The sequence below is a fragment of the Curcuma longa genome, chromosome 15, assembly GCF_044706935.1.
Source record: "Curcuma longa cultivar G26 ecotype Majalengka, Jawa Barat chromosome 15, ITB_CL_G26_1.1, whole genome shotgun sequence".
In the NCBI taxonomy this organism is placed as follows: Eukaryota; Viridiplantae; Streptophyta; class Magnoliopsida; order Zingiberales; family Zingiberaceae; genus Curcuma; species Curcuma longa.
The window spans coordinates 2,254,592-2,280,980 of NC_133875.1; the positions used below are offsets into that span (position 1 = coordinate 2,254,592).

The following is a 26,389-nucleotide window of genomic DNA, read 5'->3' on the forward strand; positions in this document are numbered from 1 at the left end:
TTGAACATCAAATGAGACGATTTATTCCATAGGTGACTTTAAAATTAATTAGGCTTTGCAGAATCTGGATTATCAAATTAATAATAATAATATTTATTAATTATATATTATATAGGTCTTCGAAACATAATTGAGTTGATTACTACAAGACAGACTTACTGAAATGAATAAATATTAAATTCTGGTGAAATTGAGATAATATCATCTCCGTAGTGGTCAACTGTAATTTTTCCATTTATCTCCTTGTAGATGGGATTAATCGTATGAAATTATTGAAATGATAGATTTTATTTTTGTTGAAGTTAATTATACGTAACATCTTCTTTAGATTCATTTTTTGGGCCCAGATTAGGAGCCCAGCCCAAACTTCTAATTGATCCTTTACTATAAAACCCTCTGGTCTCTGCTTGTCTTAGACGGTAAACCCTAGTCGAGCTTACTGGTCTCGCCATGGTGCAAGCTGCTCTCCGCCTCCGCCGGGCCGTCGCCTTCTCGTCCTCCTTGATGAGAGGTCCTCGCTCTTTCTCATCCGTATCTGCTTCTCGTCCTCTTCCGACGGTTCTCTACTCCTCCACCGCATCTCCAGCCCCTTTCGCGAACTCGAGCCTCCGACCGGACTACCTCTTCGCGCAGCGTCGCTTCTTTCGTTCGTCGATGGCTCTTGGAACCAGCCATCCTGGAGGAGGAATGGACAGCAAGATCTCGCCGGACGAGATTCTCTTTGAGGGATGCGACTACAACCACTGGCTGATCACTATGGATTTCCCAAAGGACCCCGCCCCAACTCGCGATGAGATGATCGAGACATACGTCCAAACGCTGGCCAAGGTTGTCGGAAGGTAAAAAAAAAAAATCAATCCTCAAAAATGGAAATAAAAGATTTATTCGAATATGCTTAATGTTGTTCTTCATTATTTTTTTATGCTCAAATTGCCAACATGAATCATGTAAGATCGTGTAGGAGTTGAAAGACAATGTTGTGACCTTGAAGAGTGGATTACTATGTCGGTATATGCTTTCATTTGATTCGCATCATCTTAGGCGAAGGAAAACGATGAAGAAATCGTGACCTTCTGCTAAGAATCTTGGTTGGTATGTTAGGTAGGATATTTAGGTTGGTTATTTAGAGATAATGGAATTGACATGATTATATACTTCTATACGAGTGAAAATTTGACAAAGGAGTAGATTAGAGGATAGTTTTTAAGAGCGCCTGCTTTCTATGATATCCAAATTAATTGAAGAGAAGCTTCAAGCAGTGCCAATGTGCATCCACATGTGGATGATATAGTACAACTGTGCCTGATTTTCTACGGCTTTGATGATCCCACTATGATACACTAACTTTACAATTGTTTAATAAAAATAGTAGTCTACCTAATAAAAACTATCATCTCTTTTGAGTTTATTAAGTCTACATGTTTCCATCTGTTCTTGTTTTAAAAAAAACTTAAGAAGATTTCACTTCATTACATTTTGGTTGATATATATATATATATCTCTATTCATACAAATTTACTGTGATTGTTTTTACTTTTGTGTTTTGTTGGGGTGGATATGCTGATAAAAAAAAGTGTTAATTGGTCGTTCTTTGCAGCGTGGAGGAAGCTAAGAAGAGAATGTATGCCTGTAGCACCACGACTTATCATGGTTTTCAGGCTGTAATGACAGAAGAAATGTCGGAGAAGTTTAGAGGTATGATTGTGTTTTTGGAGCATTCCCGTTTAACTTCTTATTGGAGATGTTCATATTAGTTTATAACCTATATTTAATTTGACTGAATTAGGTTTGCCTGGTGTTGTCTTCATTTTGCCTGACTCATATATTGATCCTGTCAATAAGGAATATGGAGGTTTGTACAATTTTCTTTCCTAGCTGTTTTCAATATGGTTGAGACTTTTGCATTAATAGATATGGGTGAACTAAGTTATGTGTTATGCACTTTTTTATACACGTTACCAATTTTCAGAGTTCATTATGGTTTAACAATGTTTCGGATTTGCATTTGTTTGTACTGACTATTCTGTATTTTCTTTAACCTGAAAAAAAAATCAGGCGACAAGTATGATAATGGTGTTATTACTCCAAGGCCTCCTCCAATTCAATATGGAAGGCAAGGTAGAGTACGGAATCAAAATAGAAGTGAACGACCAAATTATAACAGGCCACCGCCACAAGGAAATCCGCCAAGTGGGCAACAGGGTTCATTTCAAGGCGATGGATGGAACAATGCCCCCCGGCAGAGTTATAATCCATCTGGACAATATGGAAGGGGTTATGAGACTCCTGGTACTGGAAATTTTATTCCGAGGAATGGCTTTGGACAAGGAGAACAACCAAACTATGCACAATCAGCAGTAAGAGAAGGTAATCAAGGAGGGTTTAGGGATGCAACACCTCCTCCATATCAGAGAAATTTTGGCCAAGGAGATCGTGCAAATTATGTCCCTTCGGAGCAGAGGAACTTCATACGCGGTGCTGGAGGACCTGGAGGCGAAAATGCACACAGAAGCTCTTCTGGTTATGGTGATAATAGTCAAGGATCAGGTTATGGTTTTAATCAAGAATATAGGCAGGGAGGAGTGCCTGGTAGTCATTTGGATTACAGACAAGGTGTGAATCCTGGTTTTGGTGGAGAAAACAATGGAGGAGCTGGTTTTGATGGTGATTACAAACAAGGATCGGCTTCAGCCTATGAACAAAATTATCCTGCGCCAAATCAGCAAGGTTCCTGGCAGGTATTCCATCCTACTTTTTAGTTTGCTTGCTCATTTATCTGCTTTATTAAGAATAATCCAACGACAGTTGAGCCTAGAGCATAGGATATCTGACTGAAAATTGAAGCAACTCCAACCTTCTTTGAGTTCCTGTTATTTGAGTTTTATTTAGCAAATCAACTCTCAATTAGCAGTGTGTAATCTCATCCCTAACTGCTGTACCTCTCAATAAACCTAACTCTTTCTTTAACTTAACTCACTCTCAATGGTCTGGGATTAAGCCTTAAAAACGTCAATATTGGAAGGTTTATCAGATCTGCTCGTATGGGGAAACTCTTGTAACTATATTTAGCTTGTTTTTGAAATCTTATGGGGCATGGCTTGTATGTTGATGCTTGATGATCATAAATTCCTAATTTGCACTGCATTTGCAAGCCAAAATGTAGTTGTATCTTTGTGCAAAATCATTTTTCTGGATGGTTTTGGATTGATTAATTTTCTTTTTCCAAACAGGGGAGGCAGTAAAGAGGTGGAAGCTATTCAGATTGTGTAGCTAGGTTTTGCAGGTTTAAGGTGCCTACCACCACTTCATGACCTTTCTCTAATCTGTATTTCAGTATCAGAGATCTCTAGTCCTACAACACAACTACAAGGCTTCTCCCCTTTCATGTAAGTTGTCGACTTTTATTCTTAGTTGTGGTTGTGTGCTTGCTTTTCGTGCTCGAAACACTTTGAAAGGAAGAATGAGAGTTTAGAGATTGAAGATAACTTCAATCCATATATGAGTTTGATATCCCACCCATTCAAAGTTTGATATCCCACTCAAAGTTTATTATGGAAGAGACATCTTATTTTATAAAAAAAAAATGATAAATCCTAGGCGCATTGATTCAATCTCTGAGAATAACCGGTCCGGTTTCATAGAAATTTTCCACCGGTCATCAGGGTAAATTGGGAAGCGCACGCAGCGGTCAATTTAGATGTTCAGCATTCTTTTGATTGCGATCTTCATTTGAAATTTTTTCTTGCAAATATATCGTAGTTGGGGATCGAACCGTCGATGCCTAAGTGACAATCTAGATGTTCTATTACGGTACCATGGTCCCGAGGACATCTTATTTTATGGTGTGATGGCAAGAGGTGAGATGGACTCACGTAATGAGGATTTAAATTTCATTTAGAATAAAATACGCTATAAGATTTTGAAAATTTTATAATGTTGGGTTATCTATCAAGATTCATTCATCCTTTTTTATTTATGGTCGGTAGTAAATTTTTTGTCGGTAGTAAATTTTTGTGAGGATGAGTCGGTTGTTTTTAAAAAATTATGGAAGAGTGAGATCTTAAAGAAAAGAAGAAAGAAATTGGATGCATTTCAAAAGTAATAATTAATTATTTAAAATATCACATAAAATAGTTAAACATTAACTTGCCATCATGTAAATAAGGCTTTGATTTTTTAATCACTCTTAACCCTCAAGTCCATTACAGTTCACCGCTGATTATGGATTAAATTTATATTTTACTATAATTACAGTTGTAATTAGACTTTATATTTTAATTTAAAAAATTATAAGTAAAAATATTTATATTTTTTTGAAAATGATTTAAATTTGAGAATTAACTGAGGAGTTAATGTAAAAAAATTAAAATGGATTAGTATTCTGGTAATTGTAATCCGGAATGTTAAAAAAAAATATACAGTTAATACACTACAGTTTGTTTAGCTACTTTAATGGGCCCATTGGCGATTATCGATTAAATTAAAATTGATAAAAAATAAGTAATTAATTCAGTTGTAGTTGAATTAGAAATGATTTTTTAATTAGTATTAGATATTCCGTTTTTGTCGATTAATTTTGAGAATGATCAATTTAGTGGTGGTTAATCTTTGTATTTTTCTTATTCGTTATTCACTTTGGAGAGAAATCACTTGTTATGATTGAGTTGGTTATTGTAGGACAGATTTATTATAGTAGACAAGGATCGAATGTCGATGAAGTTGAAATAATGTCTTCTTCGTAAACTATAGTTATATCTTTTTACAGATAATCATAAAATCGACTATATGAAATTATTAGGATAACAAATTCTATTTCGTGCGGCAGTGTTGAAGAGAAATCACCAACCGTTAAGAGATTGTTTGAACTTTGAATTAAGATTATAGGAATCTATCTCTTAGGATAGGATCTTACCATTATGTTGCCCGGGACTTGAATTAGAAATGATTGCCTCTCAGAACATAACTGAGTTGATTACTACGAAATAGAATTGTATAAGAGGGTAAGGGTTCAAATCTTCGATGAAGTCAAGCAATACCTTCTTCCGTTGTGATCAATTACAATTTTTTGATTTATCTCCTCATAAATAGTCGTAGGATACCGTGTGGAGTTGTTGGATGGTAGATTCTACCTTTTATGATTTATCTCCTCACAAATGGTCGTAGGATACCGTGTGGAGTTGTTGGATGGTAGATTCTACCTTTTATGATTTATTTCTTCACAAATGGTCGTAGGATACCGTGTGGAGTCATGGTAGATTCTACCTTTTATGATTTATCTCTTCACAAATGGTCGTAGGATACCGTGTGGAGTTGTTGGATGGTAGATTCTACCTTTTATAGAAGAAATGATTGATTAATAATAAATCAATTTTATCATGAAAATAAAAAAATTAATTAATTCTGTTGGATAGTTAGATTTTAAAGTTTTTAAAAAACTAATCTTTTACTGATTTTTAAATTTTACTGATTTTTAAATTTTAATTAATCGATTCAATCTATTAATTCGATTTAACTGCACGGTATCGGGGTGGCTTTTGGCTCTCGTCGCTTTCTCGTCGCCGCCGCTCCAAATCAAACGGAGGGAGATGGGCTTTCTGCTCCATGCGCTCCGTCGTTCCCATCCCCTGCTCCGATCCCGGTTCTCTAACCCTACCCCCACCGGCGTCCGGTGGATCTGCTCGTCCTCCGCGCTCCGAAAGCCGCAATCTGCCGCGACCGACACCTACGACCCGGCTGACCTGCCGCCTAGGGCCCCCGTTGGCGGCGCCAGGTTCCACATCGACAACCCCGAAGACGTCATGGAGGTCTTCGTCGACGGGTACCCCGTCAAGATCCCCAAGGGGATGACCGTCCTCCAAGCCTGCGAGGTCGCCGGCGTCGACATCCCTCGGTTTTGCTATCACAGTCGACTCTCCATCGCGGGAAACTGCCGCATGTGCCTCGTTGAGGTCGAGAAGTCCCCCAAGCCCGTCGCTTCCTGCGCCATGCCCGCACTCCCAGGTCTGTTTTGGATCGAAAAAAAGTTACTTTTTTTGTTCGTCGCAGATCGGATCATCTCATCTGTTGATGATCTCGTGTGTTATAGGGATGAAAATTAAGACGAACACGCCGGTGGCAAAGAAGGCTAGAGAAGGGGTGATGGAGTTCCTGTTGATGAACCACCCACTGGACTGCCCGATCTGCGATCAGGGAGGCGAATGTGACCTTCAGGATCAGTCGATGGCGTTTGGAGCGGACCGTGGACGATTCACAGAGATGAAGAGGTCGGTGGTTGATAAGAATCTGGGGCCTCTTGTAAAGACAGTGATGACCCGATGCATCCAATGCACAAGGTAATTCTTTTTCCGAAAGAACTCCACTTGCATAAGGTGTCTTTAGCTGAAATAAGCAAACAGATTCAAATAAATAATTTTCTAATTTCAATTACAGTGAACAGAGATTGAGGACAGAACTTCAGTATTTTCATTTATAGTATTTTTGTCATAATACATGTCTCTCTTGTGTTGAATTTGTCCTAATACTTGTAGTAGGTATGATTTTGTATTGTGAACAGCTACATTGTTACTAAATCACAATGCTTTATATGATTTTAGCAAGCTATGATAAATTGTGCAATATGCCTGGATTATTTGACAGATGTGTCAGATTTGCTAGTGAGGTGGCTGGTGTTCAGGACCTAGGAATGTTAGGTCGTGGTAGTGGGGAGGAAATAGGAACTTACGTTGAGAGACTCATGACAAGCGAGCTCTCAGGCAATGTGATAGATATCTGCCCTGTTGGAGCTCTGACTTCTAAACCTTTTGCTTTTAAAGCAAGAAACTGGGAGTTAAAGGGTACAGAGACTATTGATGTTACTGATGCAGTTGGATCAAACATAAGAATTGATAGTAGAGGCCCAGAAGTTATGCGAATTGTGCCACGTCTGAATGAGGTCCGCTATTTCTCTCTTTTATGATACATGTTTTATTCTGTTGAATTTCTTATTTATATATGGGATGTTTATTTTATTGTGCTACATCTGTAATTGTGCTCCTCTTTATTCTACTGCTATATTACTGATTAAGTATTGAATATAATTCAGCGGTATAATACATTATAAGCTCTGCTTTCTATGTTTTGATGTTGCTACTATAACCACTTTCTGAACTTGATATCTTAGATGCTTTTTTCCATGTAAAAAATGATTTCTAATATCAGCTCACATCTTGTAATGCTGCATATAAATACAATTTATTATTATTAGATATTTCTCTGCTCAGGTAGTTCAATTAGGATCTTTTTAACATCATAAACTTGAATGCCTTACTGTAAGAATGGTAATGGCCATAACTCTATTAACAAAATGCTCGGTCTTGATTATCATCCTTATTATAGAGCAGCTTAATCTTCACTCTTCAGGAACCTTTCTACTCTTGTTTTGTCACTGTATGACTAAGTTGTTTCCTGTTGTTGGAGATTACGTGTCTGTAGGTATCTTTTGTATGTTTGATATCCTAAGGTAAGTGAATTTCCAATCAGCTAAGGCAGGTTAGCTGTTACACCTCGGTTTTTTTTAGTCCAACTTATTTGTGTAGGGAGTCGGATTACAACTTACCTTGTACTTTTACATAGTATGTTATAGGAGAATAGAGATTTCAAGATTGTATGCTTTGAGTCGATAGTCATTGTAATTTGTGTAGATCAGTAATTTGCTGCTACAAGAAAGGACCAAAAGATTCAACAAAATTTTCTTCTATTGTGGTATTATAGTCATAGATGGGGTTGAAGGATTCACTTTTATTTTATTTTTGCAGTGGGAAACATTCAGTTAGGAAAATTGCAAAAAAAAAAAAAATCCAATGAAAATTGAAGAAGTTTATTTTCTTTGGTACTCTTTTGCTCACTTTAGGCCACTTTTTTTTTCAGGATTATGAAATTGCTGAAAAGCATAGTTTCCTCGTATAATTCTGGTAGAAAACTATGCATTGGGAATGCAAAGCTCAAGTTACGTAGTTGTGAATTTGCAGAATGTTTTGAAGTTTGTACCACAGGATGCTTTTGATTTATTTCTGGTTTTCATAATTTTCTGGAGGACATACTGGTTTACAGGAAACATAGTAGGTAAAACATAAGAAAAATTCTCATCTATTGTAAATGATAAAGTGGAGGCTAACACAATCCTGTGAAGGCCATTTTCTCTTCAAAATAAAACTTTCCAGATCTTGAAAATCACAAAGGAAGGTAAATAGAAATGCTAAGTCAGGATGGAAAGTGGTTACTCAATTCCATGAATAGAACTAGTTTTTGATTATGTTCAGATTTTTACTGTCATTAAAAAAATTCTGTGAACTAGAGTTATATTTTCTGAATATTGGTTTTGAAATTCATTCATTTGTATACTGAATCGCCTAATTCTTAAGAATGTCTCTTAATAGTTTATAATCAGCAAACACAACCTTGAACCTTAAATTTGCTAAATAATTGAAAAATGGCAATAAAAGGCCAACAACTGATACACTGCCTTTTTGCGAACCCAAATTATTTGTAGACTAATTGAATTTCCACTGGTTACGCTTTTAGTGGAAGAAGCATGATGTGATTAACCATTGAACTCTATGCAGGTTCTTACTTAAATTTAATATCTCAAGTCTTCCTACTAGTAAGTAATAGCAACACTCTAGTGGTTGATCAGTTACCCCTTGATGTCTTCTTGTTTCATCCATTAGAACAGTCTCCCTTTGATTTGCTGTTGGCTGACAATAACTCCTACATCAATAGATATTCATATAATTCCTTTATTTTAATCTGCATTTTCTTTCATATATTTATATACATTTATCTTCATCAAGATCTCTCTTGCTAAACCAAGTTCCAATATTTGTCTCCGACAACTAAATGCTTTTTCTCTAAAAATTACTCCTTATCAATTATGACTTGTCTTGGAGGATAGCTTTTAGATGGATGGTTCAAGTCTCTTGGTTGGAACTTACTGGGTCATGGCTGGTGACTCTACTTCAACAGAAATTATCTCAGAGTTTGTCTTGTAATAATTTCCAGTTCCTCATTTTATAGGATATTAATGAGGAGTGGATATCAGACAAAACACGTTTCTGTTATGATGGTCTCAAAAGGCAAAGGTTAAATGATCCTATGATTCGTGGTGCTGATGGACGATTCAAGGCAGTGTCTTGGCGAGATGCACTTGCAGTGGTTGCTGAAGTCATCCAACAAGTTAAACCTGCTGAAATTGTTGGAATTGCGGGTCAACTTTCTGATGCAGAATCTATGATGACACTGAAAGACTTTTTGAACAGATTGGGATCAGAGAATGTGGCATGTGAAGGAAATGGTGTGAATCCTAATGCAGATTTACGTCCTACTTACCTTATGAACACACATATTGCTGGTCTTGAGAATGCTGATGCTTTCCTGTTGGTTGGCACCCAGGTAATTTACTTTTATTTCAAAAAGAAGTTAGAGATGAGTGTTTTTCAATTTATGATCTGCTACAGCTGTCTCATTTAACCTCAGATGAGTATTCATTGGTCTACACTGGTGGAACTTGATATCTTTAATAAATCTATATGTAGATTTATAATGCTCTGATTCTTAGTTCTCATAAACTCTTTTATTATTAAGATCCTTATTGCTTGGTAGTAACTTGCTGCATTTTCAGAAATGATAAAATTTTGATTTGTGATTGATGTGATGATGGGCCTGGGATAATTCAAAGTATATGATCAGTTGAAAACATTGAAGTGGTACTGCAGTAGATGCTAAAAGAAGACACAGTAACATGGTATGAAACCACTAGGTTCGAAGATGAATTATTTGACACTTTGAATCAATTATAATTAGGGACAACCTGAAGAGAGGTCAAATAAAATTCTACATGATACAATTAAAAGAGATTTAAAAAGTCTTTGATTTTGGTAATACTGTAAGGTTCTATGTTATTTTAAGATCTTTCAAGTCAACCTCAAGTAATTGGGACAAACAGTTTTAATACTGCTATTGCAACATCAACATAGGGTTTAGGGTTTAGGTTGTTTTAGAAACATCTTATAAGGCCCCATATAAGTCTGCATATGCATATACACTTGGTGACAAACATGTGCCATATGACTGCATTTGAATATGCTTTTGCATATCGATTTAGTCTTCAATTACTTATCCAGCTCAAGCTAGTTTGTTAGTTCATCACTAATATATTTGGGAATAAAGTAGACGAGACATAGGGCATCAAATTGATCATGTTTAGTTTTCTCCCAATATGAAGAAAGGTATAGTAGGCGGATTCCACCTTTTGAGAAGAAAAAGGTATAGTAAGTATAATAGAATCTTTGTTGATTTAAAGCAATGTTTTTGGCATATAAATGTTAGGTGTCGATTGGATTTTGGTTAATCAAGAAACATGTACTATGGTGAAGAAGAGACTAGGATTTCAACTCAATAGCCTTTTACTGGAATGAGAAGAAAGAAAATAAGGAGGATAGCAAAGCTAGTTATTCTACTTATATCCTCCCTATTTTTTGTCCTCTCAGGTCTCTTTGAGTAAACAGTCCCTTGTTTTGTCGAATCTGGTTCGCTCAGAGTTTATATGTCTGCTTGACTCATGTAGATGCTACAGTTTCCATCAAGTTTTTTTTTTTTATTATTTTATCTATGTTCTCATCATTATTGTTTCTATTTGTTTCTCTCAAGTGCAAAAATACATCTGTATCAGAATATTTGATATTGTTTGCATTCTAATCAACTTTGTCTAAATTTCCATTGCTTTTGAAGAAAAGATTAACTTTGATTCTCAATTTGTATAATTGCAGCCTAGAGTAGAAGCCCCATTGATAAATGCAAGAATCAGAAAGACTGTAAGAGCAAATCAAGCTAAAGTGGCCTATATTGGTCCTCCATCTGACTTCAACTATGATCACCAACATATCGGCACATGTCCGAAAACACTCCTCGAGATCGCGGAGGGCCGCCACCCTTTCTGCTCCACTCTGAAATCTGCAAAGAACCCAGTTATTATAGTTGGTGCTGGAATTTTCAAGCGCAAAGACAAGGATGCCATTTTTTCTAAAGTTGAGTCGATAGCGAAGACTTTTAATGTTATCAGACAAGACTGGAATGGCTTCAATGTCTTGCTGCTCAATGCCGCCCAAGCTGCTGCCCTCGACCTTGGTCTCGTAGGCAGCCCCTCGGAGAGCATCCGATCTGCCAAGTTTCTCTACCTGATGGGGGCCGACGATGTGAACTTGGAAACACTCCCAGACGATGCATTTGTAGTTTACCAGGGTCATCACGGCGATAGAAGTGTTTACAGAGCTAATGTTGTTTTACCTGCTGCTGCATTCAGTGAGAAAGAAGGGACACATGAGAACACTGAGGGTTGTGCCCAATGGACAGTTCCGGCAGTCCCCACTGTTGGCGACGCAAGAGATGATTGGAAGATCATCAGGGCACTCTCCGAGGTGGCTGGCGTCCGTCTGCCTTACGATAACCTTCGAGGCATCCGTGCTCGGATAAGGACGGTGGCACCAAATCTGCTGCTGGTGGACGAGAGAGAGCCATCCACTCTCTCTTTTGACATCAAACCAGACTGCAAGGATCAGTTGAGCCTTGAGCCATTCACAGCTGCTATCGATAACTTCTACATGACTAATTCGATAACCCGGGCCTCGAAGATAATGGCTCAATGTAGTTCAGTACTGTTAAAGAAATGAGATTTTTCTCGATGACACCTTCTATCGGTGTTGGTATGATTTATTTTTGATCCTTGTTGGTTGAATCTGAGAATCTGTCGAAGTTAAGATTGGTGTGTTGTAACTGCCATACTCTTTTGCTCATCAACGGCTGGAATTATGTCATTTTTTTTCTTTGATATTAGAAAATCAAAGTGAATTTTTCAACATGAATGATTTTATTATAAAGTAGAATAAGATTGTATATAATAAATTTTTCTTCAAAATTTTGTATTGATAAGAGTTTCATATACTAGATTATCTTTCAGATGATTTTATTATATGAAAAATGATAAATTACGTGAAAAATGTAATATAAAATTCAACATGACACACTTAACTATATGGATATGGACTCCACTATATGAATGTAAGATCCACGGCATGAAGTTATATTGAATTTCATATTACATTTTTCATATAGTGTATCATTGCTCTTATTATATTTCTAATTTGGATAACTATCATTTTGTCGAATATTCACAGATCTTTACCAAATGACATTGCTTGTAACTTAAGTTTTGTGATCAAGGGTGCCCTAAGCTTGATTTGCATTCTAATGCTGTGCTTACTCTCAGCGAATTGGGAGAGAAACAAAGAAAATCTCATATGTCAAGGGGTTTTTTTTTGTTTCCCGCGTCGAAATTAGGGTTGTAAGACCAATGATATTCGATTCGATACATTTTATTTATGTTTATTCGGTTGTAAAAGAATATATTGAACACTTATAAAATTTATAAATAATTTATGAACATAAAATTTAATTGCTAAAAACTATATATGAAAAATATTTGTTAACAATTATATAAATTTATTTAATACTCACAATATGTTATAATTTTGATCTCCCATGCGATCAAATTTACACTACAGTTCGCGACTTTAGCATGGCTGAGATTTTTCACCAACGTGACAAGCGATTCCGCAAAATAAAAATCTCTAAAATCGCAATCCTAACCCTAAACCCCCGATCCCGATCTATCTGTCGTCGCCTCTCCCTCTCATCGCTCCCCGTCCCGATAATATCTCTCTGCTCTGGGTCATCACTGTCGATCTCGTCGACAACCCTTCCCGACGAGATATCTCTACTCTGCGTCGTTGCCGCCGTCGCCTCTCCCCGTCTTGGGAGAGTTCGTCGTCGTCGTTGCCTCTCCCTGTCCCGAAAGAGCTCATCGCCTCCCTATCCCGATCGCCACCCTCACTCACTCTTCGCCTCCTTCCCCATCAATGGCGGCTTCTTTGATATCATCAGGATGGAGAGCGACAAGAGGGAGAGGCGACGCGGGGGGGGGGGGGATTAGGGTTACGATCGCAATTTTGAAGATTTTTGTTTTGCGGAATCACTTATCGACGAGAAATCCCAACCACATCAAAATTATATATATATATATATAATGATAGTTGAGCTCTATTAAAAGGTTAAACAAGCATGAGTAAATAAATAAATTTGAACACAATTAAACTCAGCTCGGTTCGTTTACATACCTAATCAAATATTTTCGACGTTGCAGTGCTATGGAATCGAGAGCAAAGTTACATCCTCACAAATCAAGCGAATGCAGACCTGTTCATAGAATAGCAAGTGAAAGTACACTATATCAGTTCGACAAGCCTCCGGGCTCATAGGAAACAAAATAATGTTGCAAACAAAAGCTCACCTTCCTGCTTTGTGTCTATGATCTAAAATTGTGCTACATCAGTTAGTAATACTACTCGCCATTCGATGAGTATCGATATGGAACAGCAGAAGTGGCTGTGGTATGACAAATGCATAACATTGGAGTAGCAACTACTTGAGAAGTTCAACCATTTACGATTGCGGCTGAGACACTGAGAACAAAAGGATCATAATTTACACGAAACTTTCACGCCTTTAACGGATACTTACATGACGCCGAACACATCCCAAACTGATAGATACATCACATCGTTTTGCAAAGAAAATAAACAAAGAAAAGAGAATAAAAATAAACATTATTGCTTGATGAACTGAAAGAAATAACTACTGCTATAACTGAGGCTTGCTAGAGCACCCCAATTACTTCCCATAGCTGCATTGCTGACCTGGGGAAAAAAGGGAATCCCATGAAACTTTTCATTTCACTGAAGAGAGGGTGAGTACTGACTCTAGTAATCTGCTTGGTCAATAAAAAATCGACCATTCAAGCATCTACCTGCATCGTAAAGTAACCATTTAAACATCCTGTCGAATGATAAAGCTTCTACCATGTGACATAAACTAACATAGATAGGGCAAAGCACAAAAATATCAAAATTTGTTGTAGCTGGAATTGGCAGCATTGAATCATTTCATTCATATCAATATGGGCACCATCACAATCAAATATAATGCTGATAATTAGTATGTGGATTACAATTATGTGCGGTGTGAAGGAAATTAATGGAATTTACATGCTGAATGATGCATGGAATTTTGAAAGTTTAGGCTCTAATTTCTTCTAATAACCTTTAGGTGGTGCCTGCATGATGGGAAAATGCCCAGACAAAGTCTTTCATTTTAAAGGTCCCTGTTCCAGAAACTCCATCTCATGGCCCTATGAAAAGCTAATCCCAAATTTGTCCTGAAAATAGTATTTTTTATCAAAACAATTGCTGTTCAAAATTGTGTACAATAATGTTTTGTTTAAACCATTGATCAGGGAATACTTTAGCTATTCTATTTGTTAAAATCTTGATAAGGAGTTACGAAAAACCGGGGAAAAGGTCATTATCTGGGCATTTTTAAACATGATGGCCCTTGTTTGGACATTTGCCTCTATACAAAGCGGGTGTGATTTCTTAGTCACTGATAAGGTATTTAGCATTTTGTTGATAACCTGAAATGAAGAAAAAATATTTTCTCCAAGACACTTTATGCTATGGATTAATATATAGCATTGCTATAGTTTGCATCTGATTGCAATTTTTATTTTATATAATATAGAATCTATTATTTATATATTACATGATATAGCAAACTATCTAGTATAGTTGTAAAAGGGCATTGTCAAATAAACAGAATTCTTAAGTTCTGACTTCACAAATTGAGCACCTCAGATCAAGAATGACCAACTTTAGCCAATCACCCAAAAAGGGTCAGTGCAATAAAACTCTGTGGCAGGATAATGCACAATAGACTACATGCATTCCAATGCCAAACTATTACAGCAAGCAATCATTCATAATGTGCCATCTAGGCTATACCTAAATGACCCATCTAAGGCAATCACAAAGTACAAGGACCAAAACCTACTCCCAAATGTCACACCTAATCGGCATAACAATCAAGAAATTGAACAGCCCAATTGCATCCAGTGCTTTTCAATAATGAGCAACAGCCACAAGAGGTGGCCTTGGCAGCAAACCATGTGGGGTTTAGAAGTAAGACTCTGAAGTTAATGTTCCTCCTTTATCTTGGCATTTCACTTTTAAACCTCATTGTCCTTCTCAGTAACAGGCAGCAATTTGGTGTGTTAGACAGTGAATGCCAGCTTGGAGAGTTCTCAGAGACAGTGAACCTTAGCTAGAGGTAGGATCCTCTCCCCTTTCCCAGTGGTGTTTCTGTCAAATTGGGTTCGAACCAAAGGCTTTCGAGATGAGGACAAAATGAAGAAGATGTTTAACTTGTGTCGGCTTGTGAGGTGGTGTTGGCCTATATCAAGAGATTGTTTGATGGGACATTGCCCTAAGAATGTGAAATATGTGAAATTGTGATGTGTTGTCCATTGAGAATAAGTGTGTTGTAATGTTGAATCCATGTGGCATGTTGTGCCACCTACGAATTACTTTGGTATGAAAGCATTCCTGGTGTGGTTGTGGTGTATGGTGCCCTTGATTGTATTTGTTGTACCTATTGTAGGGACTAAAGAAGTGAAAGGAGAAAGGTTTATGTCGAGATCAAGGGGGGAGGTCATGGGTAAGTTATATATTATATGATTAGCCTATTTAAGTCACTGAATTGGTATGGATATGGCCTTACAGTTGTAAAGTTGGGGCCCAACCATGAGTTTGACACATTCAGATGGTTTAGTTAAAACCCTAACCTGACAGAGGACCTCCTTTACCTTATTGCTTCTTTGCATGAGTTGCTTTATATAAATATTTTTGGATCCTTCATTAATGGTTCTTTGTCATGTTTATCGTTAGCTGTCATGCTTAGGCATTTCATAGATGCATACTAAGAGCAATTGTTTTTCATCTTGAGGTAAGCATTTGTGTGTTGAGATGGTTTTGTCTGATTAGCTCTTAGCCAAGAGATTAAACGAGCCTTATGGGCAATGAGATCTGGTCAGTGACGGTTAGGTCCTACTAGTTCCTAGCTAGAGATCACAAGACCATAAAAACATTAGTGGTTTGGGAAGGTCAAATTCCTGCACCTAGCTGGAGATTACAAGATCATTGTGGGTTTGTGAACGTTATGTATGCTACAGAGGTCATTTTGGGTCAAATTAGCCATTTGTATGTTCTAAGCATGAGATATAGACATGCAAAACTTGTTGGGTTTGCTAGAGTTCAACTTGTAGGAATTGATATATTTGAGGCATTACATTGCATTTCCCTTGTATGTTTTATAATTGTCCATCTTATTCTTTGGTTTCCTATTGGAGGCTCTCCTATCTTGTTCTTTTGTTTTCTAGCTTTTGTTGAAGTCTTGTACTTATAGTTTCTTCCATACTAACCTGAGGAGAGTGGTAGGGGCATTGAGAAGAGGCATAAGGCGTATTTCTGTTGTTGTTCTCAGACATCACTACTATTGGACTTGGAATTTTGAGTGGCATTTTGAACTTTCCAATAGTTTGTTGCATAGTTATTTTCTTGCAGTTTGTTTTGTTTATCATGAGACATGTTATTTTATAATTTTATTTATTTTTTATAATCCAAGTGTCTAGGCTTCGTCCAACTAATCTTGGAGGTAGAGGATCTTCCCCCCGGTTCGCCTACTGAGTAAATCCAAAGCACAGCTTAGGTACACTCAGAGGCCAACCTCCAGAATATTCATCCCTAGTGGGATTTAAACTTTGGTCCTCTTACATATTCGTCCCTAGCGGGGGCTATATTATAATTTTATTATTTTATGGCTTTGTGTACAGTTAATATTATGCTTTCTACTTCTATGAAAACTTGCGATATTGATATGGAATTACTGCTATTGTGACTATGATCATTGCTTGTGTTTTTCAGATATGTGGCGAATGTTGTCTAACATCTGTGCGGCATATGAATCAATGGCGAACAAAGGATTGTGCCAAGGGAACTATTATGCAGATATCCTTCCTATCCGTGGAAAGAGGTCTCACTTGGGGAGTGACATTATAACTTATATACCATCAGTCATTGTACAGTTTATAGATGTCGTGATGCATGGATAAAGTTAAGATCAAGGTTTAAAATATTGAGCCGTGCCGGAGTGGCTTTTTCGGACCGGAACGATACAGTTTCGGTACCATATCGTACTGTGCCGATATAGTTTCGATATTTTTAAAATATAAAATATATTAATTAAAATAAAAAATTTAATCTAAATATTTAAAAATAAAAAATAAAATTTTTTGATAATTTTATAGGTTTTAATAAAGCCTATTTAAATTATCCCAAATTATAATTTTGAACTATAACCAGGAGTTAATTATTAAAATCCGATTAAACCTAAAGTTTTAAAAAGAAAAAAAAATCGCGCGCGGATGCGCGATCGCTGTCCGCGGCCCGCGCAGAGCGTCACCGGGCCCCGGCGGCGTCGCTGGCCCCGGGCGGCGTCGCCGGCCCCAGGCGGCGTCGCCGAGGCCTCGCGACGCCTCCGGAGGCGTCGCCGAGGCCTCGCGACGCCTCCGGAGGCGTCGCCGGGCCGAGCAACGCCTCCGGAGGCGTCGCCGAGCCCGGGCGATGCCTCCGGACGCGTTCCCGGCCGGATTTCCTATGCCGGCGATGTGCCGGTGCCGGTGCCGTGGCGGAACGAAAAATTTCGTGCGTATCGTCCGATACGGCACGAGATTTTAATCCTTGGTTAAGATACGAAGATTAGAGAGACAAAAAAAAACAATAAGTGAAAAAAAATACTTGAAAATGGATAGTGGCCAAACACTATTATGAAAAAAAATTTCTCCTATAAATCATTTTAAAGACCACTAAATTGGACATAAACCAACACCCAGCTAAATGAAGTTATCTTTTCCGGAGAATCAGCTATAGTTCGTATAGTCACCAACCACCACATTTAGGGTTGTCAACAATGACCCTGATCAATGCAGTCAAACCAACTGAGACACAACTAATTTGCATGAGTTATGTCCAGATCAAGGATTCCCCATCCATTTTCTATAACAGATTTTTCTCAATCCCGTGTCACCTAATAGTAAACACCTAACAATAAAATACAGAATTTCCCAATTTGACCATCAAGTAGTTTATGGAAACAGCAGTCAAACTTTGATCTGAAATGAAAGCATAAAGGTACTTCCATTTTTTTTGTTCCTATCCAAAAAATCAAATTTGTGTGCAAGAAGACATCAAATGAAAACAGGCCATTCTAAAAAGTCCTAAACCAACAAATCAATTATCCAAAGCAAAACAAAGCACATCTGGCACAAAATGACAAGTGCAATTTAAATATTCAAATTAATGCTCTAAATGGTTGAGATACTTTGATACATGATATTAAAGTATTGTAGTCTACTGATGATGCTAATCAGAAGAATTCAAAAGAATATTAAGTTGAGCACTAATTTGCTCACAAAAAGGAATATTACCTGGGCATTACATTCCAACACTCATTTTCATAAAATCATCAAATCCATGTAAAATTGCACTTTTGGAAGGAGATGACATTGATCAAATAATACATACACAAATTGGCTACAGGTATGTGTTGCTCGTAAGTCTAGTTGGGATCAAGGCACATGTATTTTTCTTGTTGCACTAGAAAACACAGAAACAATAAGATTGTCTAAATGAACTGTGAAAAAAATCCATCACTAGAGATCTTACATCAAGAACGATGGTGAAACAAAGAAAATTTGAAAAATAAATAATAATAGCATTAGTTAAAAGTCCTTGGAATTTGGGAACTTACCCAGGACATGTACTTTCATATAGTTTGATGACCAATGCTATTGGTGTTACACAAGTGAAGTGGACTAAAGATCAAATTCTCATACTTACAATGTTTTAGAGCAAATGTATCCCCCACGCATTCTAGTGTATGTTCATTACTGAGACTATACTGCTAGTTCCATTGTCAATTCTTCCATATTGCTAGACAATAAAATCAGTTAGGGAATGGTTTTTCCAGATTTCTTTCAACTACCTACTCTATGGAACAAGCACTGTATGAAGTATGGGCAGTAAGAACAAAATTTTGTGCCCTAAATCTTATAGAATGATTAGACCATGCAAAAGATAGTATAAGCTATATGAACTTGTTTGATGGGCATCAAAAAGGAGTCAAAAGAATCACAAAATAACACCATTAGTAGCATAGGATAACATGAAGGAAAATGTTTTCTAGTCAAGGTAGACTCAGCCATGGTTCATATTCATGAAGTGGTGACTTTTTGATGGGCTTAAGCTACTAAATATAAACTAATTAACTAATCACAAATTAATGCATTGAATTGTGAGAATTGAACCCGGGGTAAATCATCCTGCACATTTGAAAAGCATCTCAAGATTTCTTAACGTATGCTTTAGTGAAGGAATAAGAAATGTAACACATCCACTACTTAAGAAGATGAATAAAAAAACAAGCTATTCTATCAAATCAAACCCATCTCGCATATTGTAATTCCTGGGATTAAAAGCACTAATGCCTTTTATAAATGACCAGTGAAATGCCCATCTTACATTGGAAAAAAAAAACTTATCATTATGTATTAAGCAGTGATTTTCATTTGTCAATAACAACATGTGAGCAAAACAAAAGGATCCATCAATTAGGCAACATAAAGAATGGAAGCCCATAAGACGGACCTACATTAACACCAGTCACAAAATGAGAGAATTCAAGTACTTACTGAAACATACATGAAATCATTTGTAACTTCTAGAGGCACATGGTCCATTTTGAAGTGTCCTATAAATATCTTGATTTAATATGTTTGCATCCTCTCCGGTGTAAGTGATGCCATCAGTCAATTCACTAGTGAGTGATTCAATGTCATCCACAGCAAAATGGCTCGGGAGGTAAGTACTTTTACTAACAAAATCATGATTAACCCCTTGCCCTTTGTCTGACAGTTTCCTTGACATTGCATCCGTGACTTGAAAATTGCAAGAGTCATGCACGACACAAGATGACCCATTAGACTGACCAATCATGATCTCAGGATTATTCAGCTGCCAATTAGCATTGCTACCTGCGCTAGAATACATGTCCAAAGTGTTTGTGTCTGAAACTGAATAGCCTAGCGTAGCTAAACTATGAAAGCGTCTGTCTATGATTTGTTCCATGCTGGATGTTACAGCATTTGATTTTGGCATTCGATTGTAATTAATGTGGGAGCTATCTTTGTTCAGAATCATGCTATGATTCACATAGACATCTTTCTCTGTCTTCAATATGTGTGCAGGCTCTGATGGAACTATCAGGGAATTCTGATTGACAAGAAAAGAATTGTAATCACCTTGAGATTTGTTTATTTGTTGAGAAGGGATTACCACAGAACCGTTATTTAGAAGCCCAGGGTTATTCCCCACTGAAATGCTGATCAATGACTGAGAAGGAAGTGTGGTTGATCTCAAATTTGTAAAATTATTACTCTCTATCTTCACGCTGGTCGACGATTGAGGAGAAACTACAACAGAATCTTCAACCAGTGGAGTAACAGCACTTCCTGATTGGTAACTACCTGAGGATTCACAAGGGACTAAAACAGAGTCCTGATTAAAAAGTGTAGTATTCACCTGAAGTTGAAAATTATTAGATGGTTTTGTCTGGGCAACTAAACAAGATGGTTGCACATTCACTGCCTGATTGGACTCTGATGGTGCAGTCTGTGAATGTGGTTGTGCCAACTTTGTCATGTGTAATGTATTGTTCTGGGAAGCATTCAAACCTCCAATATTGCTAGAAGAGGTCACAACACCAAGGTTATTCCAGGACCAAACTGGAAAAGAAGATAATGCCTGACCTTTTAACAAAGGTTGACCAAATGCTATTCCACGCTCAAAACTAACACAATTTTTCCCTTGAATTGGAACTTGTTGAACTACTGGCTGGTCTATTGATGGAATGGATAAGCTACAAGATGGACGTCCTAAGAGCTCATCTTGCAAGGCAGCCAGAGTTTCTGGAGGAATTTGACCAGAAACTGCTAGAGTTTGGAAATCAAATCTTCCCAACTGATCCACTTTTGAAGGAGCTCCACATAAAGTATTAGTGAGACCATTTTGGTGGTGAGCTACTCCACTTAATCTCTTCAGGTAAAGTCTGAATTTCTGCGCATGTTAAGAATTCTCAGAGATAAGATTTGTTAATTTATAGCATTCCACTTTAACAAAGTAAGAAAATATTATTTTATATGTTTCATAATCATTCATCAGAAACTCTATGTTAGGACAAAGAAACCCACGATCCAAGATGGAGTGATGCAATACCCAGGAGATCATTTTAAAAGCCAAGAGTTCATTCTCAATCATAAATTCACAACTGCAACATAAAAGATATAACTCAAGTGAATATTGTTTGCAAATGCTGGCTCTGAAGAGATGAAACTAAAAGTAAATGTTTTTGAAGGGTAGGTGTAAAAGTTCCTCAAATAGAAATAAATAGACGAAATTTGTCACAATAATATTTGAACAGCTTAATCCTATTGTTTCCCTTTGTTAGTTTGTCATTGGTGGTTTGAGAAATTTATAAGAATATTTTGTTTAATGCTTCAACATGAAACTTCATCTGTATTTAAATTTGAGACATCATTAGTTTTAACATGTTCAATATAGTTCAATATAAATTCATAGGACCTTTAATAGTTTAAACATTAATATTCAGTGCATTTCTGTCTTCACATTTCTGCAGATGATGTACAGAAAATAAAACCTCCAGACACAGCAGCAATATATAGTAGTTCTAAAATCATAATCAAGAATGAGAAAGAAGACTATGATGTTTACTCAAGGGACAACGGTCTAAAATTCTAAATTTGGCTTTTAAAATACAAAGTGATATCACAAAGTGATTTTTTTATTCATAGGAAATTAAGGTATAAGAGAAGTCAGGAACAATCTGACATTAATGGTGCAATCTGGATAACCAAGTTAAGCTGGTAAAAAGGGAAGGAAATCTGTGGAGATTCCAGCTTCTCAAAATATAGTAACAACAAGAAGCTGTGTCCAAATTGCTTAGGGCAAGATAATAGAACAAACTTGTAGTAATCAAACATTGAACAAATAAAAATCATAAGTAGCTCAAGTCAAACCTGCAAATGGCTAGCAACATTTTCTCTTGTTAAACCAGGAACGTTCATCAATTCCAGGATTCTCTTGGGCACAGCCTCTGCATTATCCGAAATTGAGGAATTTTTAGTAATTCAATAAAATTACTGAATCAAGCTTATATATAGTTTGATATGTGTCAAAGTTTGTATTAACAACACATATAACTCGCACTAGGCAAAGCCATTTGTTTATTTTAATAACATAAGAGTTGAGAATGTTCGTACTGTCTATTCCTAGTTGGTTCACTGCATTGACAAATTGCTGATGGAGCTCAACTGACCACACTACACGTGCTTTTTTGGATGAAGATGGATCTACACTGTCTAGTTCACCATCATCATCTTCTTTAGCATCTCTTTTTTTCTTCTGATATTTCCATGAGCTGTCCCTTCCATCATTCACTGTGGAAGCATATTCAGAATCATCAGTGACATTTCTGTTAAGTTCACTTTCTTCCACACTACCCGAATGTTCAAAATCTTTGTTGTCAAGCCATTTTCTTCTAACAACATGCTGCCATATGTTTTGTAGCTCTTCCATACGGACAGGCTTGGATAAGAAATCACAGGCCCCATGACTTACTCCTTTCATCACAACATCGAACCTTGTATCACCAGACATCACTGCAAATTAATGAATAAATTAAATAACTGTATCCCGACTATTTTGTGCAAATATGAAAAATTCAAATGTCAGAGAAGTTACTTACTGATAACAGGAAGGTCCATTTCAAGCCCAACTAATTCAAGTAGCCTGAATCCATCCATGTCAGGCATATGGACGTCACTAATTATCAGATCAAAAACGCCCTTGTTCTCCCTTAGAAGTGATAAAGCTCTCGTAGCCTCAGCACAAGTTGTAACTACAGAATTAAAAGATCCAAAGTCATCTTGAGGATTAAAAAACTATGACAAAAGATTTTTTGTTATGATCATGTGATGTCTATTCATGCAGCTACAGTACACTATTATTGTTGTCACAAATTTCTGTAAATAATTAAATAAGAAACGGAACCAGGATTGCCTCTATTAAGTGCTGTGCAAAAATAAATTTGAAACATTGCCTGTCTCCTAAACCATTTAATCCTTATGTGAAGGCAAGTGGGCAAGTAAGGAAATGAAACAAGAGAATTCGATAATTTTATAACGAGATGAAGAAAAACAAGTCTGCAGCAGTCCATTTTGGCTGTCTTTTCAAAAGAAAATCACTCTGTTTCTGAATTCATCTTAGAAAGACACATTGAATGTGCTAAATGGAAAAAATTATAAGATTGTGGTACAAATCACCATATTGTATAAATCAGAGTTATTGAACTATTAAAAAATAACACACAGAAGGTTATTGCAGCAGAGGTTGAAATGTGAAGACAAATGTGCTGAGTTACTCGAAAGGACTAGCAATTATGTGTACCTCTACTAGATAATAAAATAAGAGAAAATAGGTTGAAATGATATGAAATATAGACATATTCAAATACAATCAGTAAATCTATTAAAGTTAGGATGCTCCAGCCCATTAGTTCAACATGATCTTGTGTAGTGGTCCATTATGTCTAAAAGATGAAACTTCAACTCTGCACAAGTTTAACATTACTAAAGAAAAAAAGAGCGGAACTTTCTAGGCTAATTAAAACTATGATGCTTGAATTTTTCATCTTCCCCCTCCATATCTGTTTTGGATATCAACGCTCGAATACCAATACTCTACCCTATATCTCTGTTGATCACATGTAAAAGTTTCCAGAAACAACTATGTTCGAACTTGGAACCAAACCTATGTCGGATGCTTATATCCAAATCCGAGGAACAAAAATTAGAGCAAAGTTATTCACTCCACTTGAGCCCAAGATGAACTAAACTTAAGGCTAGAGAGTAAACCCAATACTCTGACCCCAAAATCTAGGCCAACGCAAAATTTCCAAGCCTATCAACCTCAGAATTTGCCACCTAATGTATATATTGCATTAGTATTTTAGCTTATTTACATAAATCTAAGCTTTAAAATTACTTGCACAACTACTATTGCACACGATATACAACCTGCATGAAGATTTCAAGTCTCTAGATTGTGCTTCCTATGAGAGATGGAAAGTGCTGAGGAAAGAATGAGTATAGGAAAATATTAGATTTATATGAAAAGAGAAGGAAATTTATACCTCATTCTTACTTCCTTGGAAGGAAGGTAACTAAGAGAGAAATTTTTTCACAGTTTTGTTGGAAGAAAAGAAACAGAGAAGTGAAATTCATTTTATAAAAACAAAAAAAAAAGTTAAAGATTCTTTTTTAATGTTAAAATTGGCAATATTTGAAAGTTATAGGAACTTTCTGTCTAATGAAGCCAATTCGGTCAAAATTAGCAAAAGTCTTCTCAGATTGTTCTCTTTCTTTTTTTTCCGCCCAAAGAAACAAAGAGAAAGGGCAGACAATATGATGAAAGTCAATTTGGTGAAAATTAGGAAAAGTCTTCTCCAGTTGTTCCCTTTCCTTTTTTCCATTTTTTTTTCAAAGAAGAAAACAAAGGGAAAGGGCATATGGAGAAGTCTTTCACTAGAATATTTTTCTGCACCAAGGTTCTGACCTCAAATTTTCAACTTAAAAAAAAATCAAATCTAATCATGAAAATGCGACTATGATTTACCATAGTGAGCACCACAATTTAGTCCATGAAGAGGTCAAGAGCAGCCATTATGAAAATTTGAGCAAAATCTCTAAAGTCGACCTTGTTTATGATGTGGCAAGCTTATTTATGATAAAGACAAGTTTTTAGAGTGCACAAGAATAATAATGCCTAAGTGACAAAAGGTGATGAGGATGATGATCCACCACCTTAGTATGTCAAGAATGTTTGATTGAGAACAAAATGCTTTCCTAGCTCTATAAGATAACTCTATGCACTCCTCCATGGTACTACCTGAACCTCATATTCCCTGTACACGGTACAGTATCATGTTTATAACACATCATTATGGATATAACCATCAAGGAACTCCCTCAAATTAAACAAAGTTCTAATGGCCTAATTGGGCACTTATTAAGAGCTGAAAACCCAAAGGTAAAATATTACAATATCTCGAGGCATTTTATTTGTCAGAAATAATAATGTATTTTAAGATTCTTGATGGTCTAGAGTCATTTATTCTTAAAATATTCCAAAAATATACATGTTTCAGCGGAAGGAGTCTAGGCTGTCTAGAACAGCCGCCTCTCTTGAACTTTGGCGGAACAGAGAATGTATACTTTGCAAATACGCATATTAGTAAGTTCAATCTATGTTTGTCACTCAATCAGCGAACGATAATCGAAAACTCGGACTTTTAGTTCCCTACAAAGTACTAAATCGTAAATAAGGCATTGTCAGGGAACACCATAAAACAATAAATGATACACGATAAAGACAATATAAGAAAAAGAACACCGAGAGGCGCACAAATGATGGAAAGGACTCACCGTCGTACTGACAATTAAGAAGCATGCGCTTCACCACCGCTAAGCAGGTCAAATCGTCGTCCACCAACAGGACCTTCATCCCCACCGGGAACTTATCCGGAAGCCTATCGCTCTCCATCTTCTTCGAACTCGCGTAGCTGCTCCCCCCACTCATGTTCCGCACCGTCGACTCCTCCCCCGATCTGAGCAGTCACGCCTCAAGCTTCTCCAAAATGGACCAAGTTCCACTCCCGAGTCACCACTTTTCCTCCACCTCTCTGAATGAATTCCAATCTAACCTCCATCCCCTGCCCGACCTATCCAAGAACAGCAAGATCAGATAACGTCGATCCGCCACCGCGAGAGGACGAGAAAAGTCAACGGGAAGTCCTCTCCGGACCAATCTAACCTTCCAGCCCAACCGACGGCGAAATCGGAGCGGAAGAAACGTCGCCGAGACCCAAATCGCAGCTTCTCCGACCAATTCCAGCGCCTACCTCGATCCAACGATCGCCGGGACACGGAGAGAGAGAAAAGGGGAAGCAAGAGAGAGAGAGAGAGAGAGAGAGAGAGAGAGAGCGACTGCTGTCTTTTTACGACCCTTCTACCTTTTTCTTTAGGCAAATTCAATTTGCTCCTATAATTTATTTTATTTTTATTTTACCTCAATAATTTAAAAATATTACATTTTATATAAAATTATTATTTTATTTCATAAATATCTCTTTTAATTCATCCAACATTTTACATTTTTATTATGCAACACAGTATGTTTATAGTTATGATATTATTTCGTTGATGAAATATACAATAAAA

The 26,389-nt window shown here is 36.9% G+C and overlaps 3 protein-coding genes across 6 annotated transcripts; 2 read left to right on the plus strand and 1 right to left on the minus strand.

Annotated features, from left to right (window-relative positions):
* The first annotated feature begins 437 nt into the window (after positions 1–437).
* LOC141846401 (uncharacterized) lies at positions 438–3,515 on the plus strand. The gene is made up of 5 exons (XM_074734434.1): positions 438–839; positions 1,598–1,695; positions 1,787–1,852; positions 2,056–2,738; positions 3,231–3,515. Exons 1-5 carry the CDS (start codon positions 451–453, stop codon positions 3,240–3,242), a joined length of 1,248 nt encoding a protein of 415 aa, XP_074590535.1. The 5' UTR covers positions 438–450; the 3' UTR covers positions 3,243–3,515.
* A 2,039-nt stretch (positions 3,516–5,554) lies between these two features.
* LOC141846292 (NADH dehydrogenase [ubiquinone] iron-sulfur protein 1, mitochondrial-like) lies at positions 5,555–11,825 on the plus strand. The gene is made up of 5 exons (XM_074734304.1): positions 5,555–6,000; positions 6,086–6,332; positions 6,637–6,931; positions 9,052–9,426; positions 10,803–11,825. Exons 1-5 carry the CDS (start codon positions 5,586–5,588, stop codon positions 11,700–11,702), a joined length of 2,232 nt encoding a protein of 743 aa, XP_074590405.1. The 5' UTR covers positions 5,555–5,585; the 3' UTR covers positions 11,703–11,825.
* Positions 11,826–13,551: 1,726 nt separating this feature from the next.
* Positions 13,552–26,114, minus strand: LOC141846621 (two-component response regulator ORR21-like). Of its 4 annotated transcripts, none has more exons than XR_012603346.1 (7): positions 25,595–26,114; positions 22,858–23,010; positions 22,373–22,771; positions 22,130–22,206; positions 19,737–21,149; positions 18,464–18,632; positions 13,552–13,894 (listed from the first exon to the last, which is right to left on the minus strand). XR_012603346.1 is itself a non-coding variant. In XM_074734653.1 (7 exons), exons 2-6 carry the CDS (start codon positions 25,746–25,748, stop codon positions 19,743–19,745), a joined length of 2,190 nt encoding a protein of 729 aa, XP_074590754.1. In that variant the 5' UTR covers positions 25,749–25,890; positions 25,983–26,114; the 3' UTR covers positions 13,552–13,894; positions 19,727–19,742. The 4 variants fall into 4 exon arrangements, 3 of the variants coding, with proteins under 3 accessions (XP_074590754.1, XP_074590755.1, XP_074590756.1); XM_074734653.1 differs by lacking the exon at positions 18,464–18,632 and having other exon boundaries at positions 19,727–21,149; positions 25,595–25,890; positions 25,983–26,114; XM_074734654.1 differs by lacking the exon at positions 18,464–18,632.
* Positions 26,115–26,389: the final 275 nt, after the last annotated feature.

Excerpts from the sequence above, each read along its gene's own strand:
- LOC141846401 (XM_074734434.1), top strand. The coding sequence starts at position 451 with ATGGTGCAAGCTGCTCTCCGCCTCCGCCGGGCCGTCGCCTTCTCGTCC. Across the intron at positions 840-1,597 it reads CTGGCCAAGGTTGTCGGAAG|CGTGGAGGAAGCTAAGAAGA; the intron begins GTAAAAAAAAAA and ends CGTTCTTTGCAG. Across the intron at positions 1,696-1,786 it reads AATGTCGGAGAAGTTTAGAG|GTTTGCCTGGTGTTGTCTTC; the intron begins GTATGATTGTGT and ends TGACTGAATTAG.
- LOC141846292 (XM_074734304.1), top strand. The coding sequence starts at position 5,586 with ATGGGCTTTCTGCTCCATGCGCTCCGTCGTTCCCATCCCCTGCTCCGA. Across the intron at positions 6,001-6,085 it reads CGCCATGCCCGCACTCCCAG|GGATGAAAATTAAGACGAAC; the intron begins GTCTGTTTTGGA and ends CGTGTGTTATAG. Across the intron at positions 6,333-6,636 it reads CGATGCATCCAATGCACAAG|ATGTGTCAGATTTGCTAGTG; the intron begins GTAATTCTTTTT and ends ATTATTTGACAG.
- LOC141846621 (XM_074734653.1), bottom strand. The coding sequence starts at position 25,748 with ATGAGTGGGGGGAGCAGCTACGCGAGTTCGAAGAAGATGGAGAGCGAT. Across the intron at positions 22,772-22,857 it reads AATGGACCTTCCTGTTATCA|TGATGTCTGGTGATACAAGG; the intron begins GTAAGTAACTTC and ends ATTAATTTGCAG. Across the intron at positions 22,207-22,372 it reads GAACCAACTAGGAATAGACA|AGGCTGTGCCCAAGAGAATC; the intron begins GTACGAACATTC and ends CGGATAATGCAG.